Below are 8,067 nucleotides of genomic sequence, written 5' to 3' on the forward strand. Positions count from 1 at the left end.
ACTATAAGATACTTTATATATGTACACATTAGAATTTCAACGCCTACACTCTCTCCCAGACTAACAAACACTCACTATCACTATCACTATCCACTCAAACCAGATCTATTGTACATCCCCGTGAGTGCACCTCCACGGCAGGGAAAAGGGCTCGTGTGAGATCCACATCTGTGAAGGCCACACCGCAGTCCAAACCATCACGTCGAAAGCGAATCGTCTGTGTTGTCGTATCAAGAACACATGTCACTTCCTCCCCAACTCTTACACCAACACCGTTGTAGTAATTATTATTATTATTATTATTATTATTATTATTATTATTATTATTATTATTATTATTATTAGAATGATAACTCTTATTCTCACTATAGTTATTACTATGGCCCTGTCCACCAGGGTGGTAGTCTCTCACAGAGGCCCCTGCCAGCTGAAAGGCCGTATACGGCACATCCACCATTCCCTGTGCTGGGCAGTAGAGTGTACCGCGGCCAAGATATAAATAATAACAATTATTATACCGCAGGGAATTCCGCGCCGTGCTGAATCCTTCCAGTGGAAGATAACGATCTGCAAAGCCGATCAGTACATCATTACAGTACATCCCTACACGTATAGTAAACTCAAAACACGGCGGTGCAGTAGTAGCAGCACCAGCAGTACCAGAAGAAGAAGAAGAGGAAATAGACGCAAGAAAGGTACGGTGATCTAATGTACCTAATGCAGAGTTTATCATAATATCAACAACGCCAGGCAACACCAATCGTTGTAGACGTGTGCCATTCTGTAAGACTTGTAACTGTCCACCAGTAAATCCAAATGTATGGCGTAGTGTTGTAGTATTATTATTATTAGTAGTAGTACTCTTATCATTCATCTGTACATGATGTCTCGTATCTGTTCCTTTTGTTTCTCCTATTTTTCTTGTAATGGCTAATGAGGATGGTGAGGAGGATGGTGTCTTCACTATATGTTGTTGTTCCTCCTCACGTGGGAGACGAGGAGGGGGCGATGCGAACATTTCTTCACTTTCACGTATTGATGGTACTTCACATTGAAGTTTCATGATTAAGGAAGATAACTGCTCTAATAATGTTGTTGTCAGTGATAGGATACGCGGTTCCTGTGTGAATATACTACTACCGGCACCACCAGCAGCAGCAGCAGCAGTAGTAGTAAGATTAGAAGATGTAAGAACAGTATGAGGAACAACCCCCCGGTGTATTCCTACTACTTCTGCATCCTGCATCTCCTTTAGTAGAATCTTTAATGTATGCTGTTGTCTTTGTAGAGCCATTAAATTTCTTTGTGTTGAGAAGGAATCGGTGTACGATTGTATGGCATTTAGTGTAGCTGTAGCTCTTAATAATCTTACTATACACTCTACAGCTATAACACGCTCCGTTTCCGTAAACTCTGTCATTTTCAATGGTGAAGTGGAAACCAATTGTTGTTGTTGTGAAAGGATATGCTGACGTAGAGTATAGTCTTTTGCGTAGAGAAGCACTTCCACCACGTTAGATACATCTTCAGTCACCATCTGTAACGGGGTGTCTAACCAATCCTCCATACGTGTTGGCCACACAGCAGAGATAGGAGGACGATCATTCAATACTGCAGTTGTGTGAATTGTATTCCCTCGCCCTATCGTTTCCGGCATCGCTGGTGTATGCAGAGATGGTACGAATGGGTTTTGTCCATTTATTCCATTCCCACGTGAAGCGGAGGGTTTTATTTTTTCCCCTTTACTTCCATCTCGTTCTAATAATTCCATGGACTGCTGCAATACAGTCATTTCATTCCTAAGGCGATCATACATTTCTCGTAGTTGTTGTTCTCGTTGTTGATGGTGTTGTTGTTTTTGCAGGGCTTCATGAAGAGCCACATTCAGTTCCTCACATCTTGCACGTTCCTCTTTACAATCTTTCTCCAAAGACTCCACAAGAGCACGCAAATTCGTTATCTCATCACTAGCATGACGTAATAGCAATTCCGCCTCGTCATTATGTACTAATTCCTTTTGTAGTCGTTCACGGTATGTAGAGATCTCCTCCGCATTTCCTTCTTCTTTACGTTTAGTCTCTTGTTGTATACGATCAAGTTCTTTCTGAAACTGCAAGACCTCTTGTTGTTGTTGTTCCATCTCTGTTGTCAAACGAGCCCGTTGTGTGGTCCATTCCTTCTGTTGTTCCTCAAATCTCTGATGTTGTGTAGTCAGATCACTCTGCAACTGCGCCAGAGCCGCCTCTGACGCTTTCTCTTTCGCTGCAAGTAATGCCTCATAGTGTTTGGCCTGTTCTAAAAGTGCTTCTGCCTTTTCCTTGTAGAGACGTTGTATCTCCTCTGAGTGAGAACGTTCTCGTGCGGCAACACTTCTCTTCGTCTCTTCTTCTTCTTCTCGTTGTTGTTGTTTATGTTGTTTCTGCATAACCTCTTGTTGTTGCTGCATCTGCTGTAGTGCCTGACGTGCCTGACGTAATTCCCCTTCATGTGTTTGTTGTGTCTTTCGTCTCTCCGATATCTCCCGCCAGCTCTCCTGCAGTTGTTGTTCCTTCAACGATTCCTTTCGCGTGGTCTCTGCCAGTTTTCGCTCCAACTCCCGTATGTGTTGCTGCTGTGCTGTCTCCATTTCTCTCTGCTCCCGGCGGAGTGTTGCGATCCCTGTCTCTAATCGCCGCACCTCCGCCGTGAGCCCCGCGACTTGCGCCTCGCCATTTCTTCTCGCCTCGAGGAGCGCCCGGTTTCTCTCCGCGGCGGCGTTGAGTTTCTCCTCCTGCTGCGCCAACGCCCGCTCCGCCGCCGCCCGCCGGGCCTCCTCCGCCCGCAGCTGCTGCCAGGCGGCCTGCAGTTGGTGCTGCAATGCCGCCATCGCCTCTCGCCGACGCCGGGCGGCCTCCTCGCGCTCCTGTCGGGTCTTCGCCGCCGCCGCCAGTCGCCGCTCGGCCGCCTCCCGCCGCTGTTCCTCGAGCTCCTGCCGCCGCAGACGCCGCTGGGCGGCCCGCACCACTTCGCCCTCGTAGAACTTCTCCAGCAGCGACCCGCTCGGGTGTCGGACCTCAGACAACTCGGAGGGACTCATCGTGCGCTCCAGCGGCGTGCAGAGATACGGCGGGGACTCCACTCCCGTCTCTCGACTACTACCACGACTCACACTCCTGTTGTTGTTGCTGCTATGATGATATGGATGAGGATGATGAGGATCAGGTGCGGCAATGAGGAAGGGTGGATGATTGGTATTGGTATTGCTATTGGTGTTATTGGTGTTGCTACTGCTACTCCTACTGTGAGCCCCTTGGGTGCTTTCTCGTGTGAAAAGACCAAAACTCTGCAGAGATGCGGATCGCTCGCTTGGCTGCAGAAGTGAGAGCCGCTCCCGCCACGCCAACACGCGGAGATCTTTCCATGATTCTAATTGCTGCAGTATAATACGACTACGCCGTGCGGACTCCTCCTCTGCACAGATGCGGCGAAATAGGGAACGATTATGTATATTATTACTTTGAACACTACCACGTGATGAAATACGTCCACGGTCTCCACTCTCACTGAGAGGAGTCTCTGCAGATATCTTCTCGCGCATCACGGTATCATATCTTCTAATAGGTGTATGTTGTTGTTCTTGTTCTTGTTCTTGTTCTTGTTGTTGTACGAGCACAGTTGTCCTGTAAGACTGCCCTGGCACCGTACTGCCTGTACCAGCACTACTAATACTACGACTACTACTATTATAATTATTATTGTTATTATTATCATTAGTAATAGTAGTAGTAGAAGTACCATCATTACTATGAAAAGGCACTGTCGTTACAGTATTAGGAGGACTGGACATTTCTAAGGAATATGCTATGATAAAGCGAGTGCCACTCTCTCTCACAAGAATACACGTGTATTATTACCTTATCCACTGTAGAGAGGATAGTGGGAGAAGGGCGTCTCGCTATTTCTATTATTTCTGCTGCTAGCAGTTTCTTGCTTTGAAAGAAATAAAGAGCAAGAATATAAATTAATAAATGAATTAATTTCTAAAAAAAAAAAAAGGCCGCTAAAGCAAGAGAAGCAAAACAAAAAAAAAGAATGAGTTAGAAAGAGAAAGAGAAGGGGGTAAAAGAAAAAAAAAATTAATTAATTTGATACACATAAGGAGACAATGGTGTATATATATATATACTGTAATCAGTAATAGTCTTAACATAAATACAATATATATATATATATATATACGCACAAGCCTCATCACATTCTTTTCCCACATAATGACAAGGGGGCACACCCTGATGCCCTCAGGCTCAAAAAAGTCAACGGCGCAGTTGCAAAGGGAGAACAGAAGACATTTTTTTTTTTTTTTTTGAAATGGAAAAGATAAGAAAAAAAAAGGCAAAGAGAAAGAAATAAATAAATAAAAAAAAAGGAAAAAGAAGGAGAAAAAGAAAAAGAAAAAAAAACACTCACACATACATAACTCTCTTTCCGCAAAAAAAAAAAAAAAAAAAAACTAACTAATAGTCTTACTTCATAAAAACTCCCAAATGGTTTTTATTTTTTTTTTTCTTCTCTTCTCTTTTTTTTTCTTTTGTTGTTGTTTTATTATTTCTTCTAATATTCACTTAACTTTTTTCTTTCTTCTTGTATATAGTTCTTTCCTTTTTTTTTTCACTTTCTCTCATGACACTATCCTTCTGTTTTTCCTGCTACCATTTTAACAATTCTTTTTTTTTTTCATTATTATTTCTTTTCTTTCGCTGTAAGTGCCGTCCCTATTGATTCACGCGGGAATAATAATAATAATAAAATCTTTTTTTTTTTTTTGTAAAATATAAAAACAGAGTAATGAGATGCTAATAATAATAATAACAATAATAATAATAATAATAATAATAAATTAGCCTCATCACAACTAGAATTACTACTGTTGTCGTTGTTGTCTCTAATGCAGAGCTTCTTTTTTCTTTTCTTTTTCTTTCTTTTTATTATTTTCGTTTGGGTATATCAGGTACATTGCTATCATCATCCAACTTGGTGCCAACGGAGAGATGAGCGACACTGCGGCCGGATTTATCAAAAGCTGGTCGATCAATATACACACATTGTTTTGGTGGTGGATGATTAGATAAACCCTCACGAATAGCGGCTGGAATACTCATCACTGTACGACACCGTGGACACATAGCGAGACTTGTATTTTGTGGTAAAATGAGAATACAACGACAACACACACAAGTAACACTAAACTGCTGTACGGGTGTAATTGTTGTACACATTGGACAACGCACAGATGGGGCGCCTATTGGATAAGCCAAAGTGACATGGCAGCCTTGACAGATGATCTGACCAGTGGACTGTGGCTGGTGGGGCATTGGTGCTCACTGTAGAGTGTAGAGATAATATAATAGAGAAAGAGAGAGATAGGAATAAGTGTTTCTTTCTCTGTCTCTCTGTGTGTCTGTCTGTGTGTGTTTTCTCTATTCTCTTATTTCTAATAGTGTTGTTGTTGTTGCTGTAGTAGTAGTGGTGGTGGTGGTGTTAGATTTACACTACGGTACCTTTTCCCTCTTTTTTTTTTTTTCTTCCTTGTCTTTCAGCTTCTCCCACTCGGGGTGATAAGTACGTATATATATATATATATATATATATATATATACGAGAGAATATACAGTTCTAGAAAAAAGATAACGAAGATGTTCTTCAGAGATAGTCCCCCTGTTGAATATCCCAATACACACACTGTTTTTTTTTTTCTTCCTTTTCTTTTCTTTTCTTCGGTTGGCCACTGGCAAACCACGCCTGGTACTATAAAAATAAAAAACAGAAGAAAAAACAAAAAAAAGAAAAGAAAAAAGAGAGTGAGTGAAAGAGAATTGAAGAGTAAAGAAAGCAAAAAAAAAAAAGAGAGAAACAAAGAAGGGGGGTATAAGAGCCTATTATTAGTAGAGCTGTAGGATATAATATATACTTACATTCATAAAAGAAAAAAAAAGAAACAGAAATAATTAAAAAAAGAGGGGGGAATCCACAACAAAGAAAAAAAAAGAAAAACAGCAGTATCTCAGAATTTCCATAAATTGAAATGTTATCAGGCAAAACAAATGGAAATAAATAATCATAATAATAATAAAAACAGCGAATAATATATATATATATATATATATAATGACTATAGATCTTCCATTTGTGAAGTTCTTTTCTTTTTCTTTTATTAATTTCTTTTTTTTTTTCTACACATACAGATTTTCATGGGTGCCAGCAGCAGTCATCCTTTTTTTTTTCATTTTTCTTTATTTTCATATTCTCTGTAATCCTCCTCACCATCATTATTTATTATTTTCTTTCGCCCGTTCAAGAAGCAATCATATTTAGTTTTCGTTCCATTATAATAATGTTTTATCCGTCTTATTTACAGTAAACCTACGCAAGGAAATACAAACACTATAAATGTAAATATAAAAAAAAAGATATACACATGCTCACGACCATCATCACACAAAAATACTACCGCAAACCCTTAGTCCACTTTTGAAGGTGTTTGTGGTATCTGTATATGTGTGTATTTAACCTTTATTTTCGTAATATTCACCTTTCACCCCACTCTCACTCTTTCTCTCTCCTATTTATGAATTATCCGATCCTTATCCTCTTTCTTTTACAGATACACAAAAGCAACACACAAATACAACCAAAAATAAAGAAAAGAAAAGAGAGAGAAAGATATATATATATACACGCACACATTATCCTACACAGATATATACAAGCGTATCCACATATATATAAACTTCATGTTTTCTTCTTTACCCATCCCCAAACATTGGAGAAGGTGTACTAAGCACCTGCGCCATTGCCGCACGTTCAGGCGCATCCTCATCCTCAATCTGCGGTATACCACAAGACACATATAGGGACAAGTCATATTCTCTACAATGTTGTTCCTTTTCCTTTTCCTCTTCTCCTTCTTGTTTATTATTATTATTATTATTATTATTATTATTATGAGGATGGGGATCCTCCCCACGGTTCTCCTCTCCCTCCTCTGCCTCTGAGAGGGTGTGATTGGGGTGGAGGGCCTTCACCTCGTCGAGGACTTTCTCCAGTCGCCGCTGCTGCCCCACAAACCGCGGCGTCACGCCAATGAAGTACCGCACCCCGTCGTGCTCCACCCGGCGGATCACGTACCGGTCCACCCGCACAGGCGCCCCCGTCGAGGGCTCACGCACCCAATGCACATCCGTCTCCGCCGCATCTCTGGTCTGAATGGAAATACTCTTTATCCATGAGAGAAGCACCTCCTCTATATTGATTGAACGGTAGGATACTCCATCTTGAAGTTGTTGTTGTTGTTGCTGCTGTTGCTGTTGTTGTTGTTGTTGTTGTTGGGAATCCATACCGCTACTACGGCGACGACGTTCCGGTAATTGAGATTGTATACCATCTCTCTCATAGGATATATGTACCCAAAAGGCACCATTAGGGGCCTCACCAGGATCCTGTAGAAGGATATTACTAGCATGATTACTAGAATAATTCGCTGGGGAGTTTGGTTGTACAGGGGATTCCGTAGACTCTGTAGTTGGAGAAACACTATGTGTATTTGTCTTCATATGTGAAAAATTACCCTCCACCGATTTGGCATCCGGTGATCTTATCATGAGACCAGTAGCAACTCCATGCTGCTGACGCTCCGCAATCTCACGTGTTGTGCTGCAGCGCAAAACATCGCCCTGGTATAAACCTAAAGAAGGCATATCACGTTCTACAATAAATACATCATTTAAACGATTAGGTGGTGGAACAGTTAATCCACTGCGCAGCAAACCACGATAGTTCCATGCACGCGGAATAGGCAATACATTGCTATCCACAGTTTGCGTTAATTGCTGAGCTAGAATAAGGCATCCACGGCGAGCATAGGCTGCACTAGCCCAAATACAGATTCGACCATCTTCTACCCAAATACGAAATCGACTTCGACGACGAGCAAGAAGAGCTTCCGTTTTTGAAAATTGATGCGATTTGTTTGATTGATTAAAGGGAATATTCTCAGCAGAGGTATTATTATTATTATTATTATTATTATTA

General features: G+C 41.2%; 3 protein-coding genes across 3 annotated transcripts; all 3 read right to left on the minus strand.

The window, feature by feature from the left end:
• Positions 1-94: 94 nt before the first annotated feature.
• Positions 95-3,826, minus strand: TM35_000261510 (uncharacterized protein; the record flags this gene model as incomplete). The annotated part of the gene is made up of 1 exon (XM_029027888.1): positions 95-3,826. One exon carries the CDS (start codon positions 3,824-3,826, stop codon positions 95-97), a length of 3,732 nt encoding a protein of 1,243 aa, XP_028880765.1.
• Positions 3,827-4,964: 1,138 nt separating this feature from the next.
• Positions 4,965-5,351, minus strand: TM35_000261520 (zinc-finger protein Lsd1; the record flags this gene model as incomplete). The annotated part of the gene is made up of 1 exon (XM_029027889.1): positions 4,965-5,351. One exon carries the CDS (start codon positions 5,349-5,351, stop codon positions 4,965-4,967), a length of 387 nt encoding a protein of 128 aa, XP_028880766.1.
• A 1,431-nt stretch (positions 5,352-6,782) lies between these two features.
• On the minus strand, positions 6,783-8,066 carry TM35_000261530 (uncharacterized protein; the record flags this gene model as incomplete). The annotated part of the gene is made up of 1 exon (XM_029027890.1): positions 6,783-8,066. A coding segment is annotated over one exon (1,284 nt), but the record flags the coding sequence as incomplete, so codon positions are not given.
• Between the last annotated feature and the right edge of the window lies 1 nt (position 8,067).

Source organism: Trypanosoma theileri (assembly GCF_002087225.1).
Source record: "Trypanosoma theileri isolate Edinburgh chromosome Unknown TM35_Tth_26_V1, whole genome shotgun sequence".
NCBI classification, from domain to species: Eukaryota; Euglenozoa; class Kinetoplastea; order Trypanosomatida; family Trypanosomatidae; genus Trypanosoma; species Trypanosoma theileri.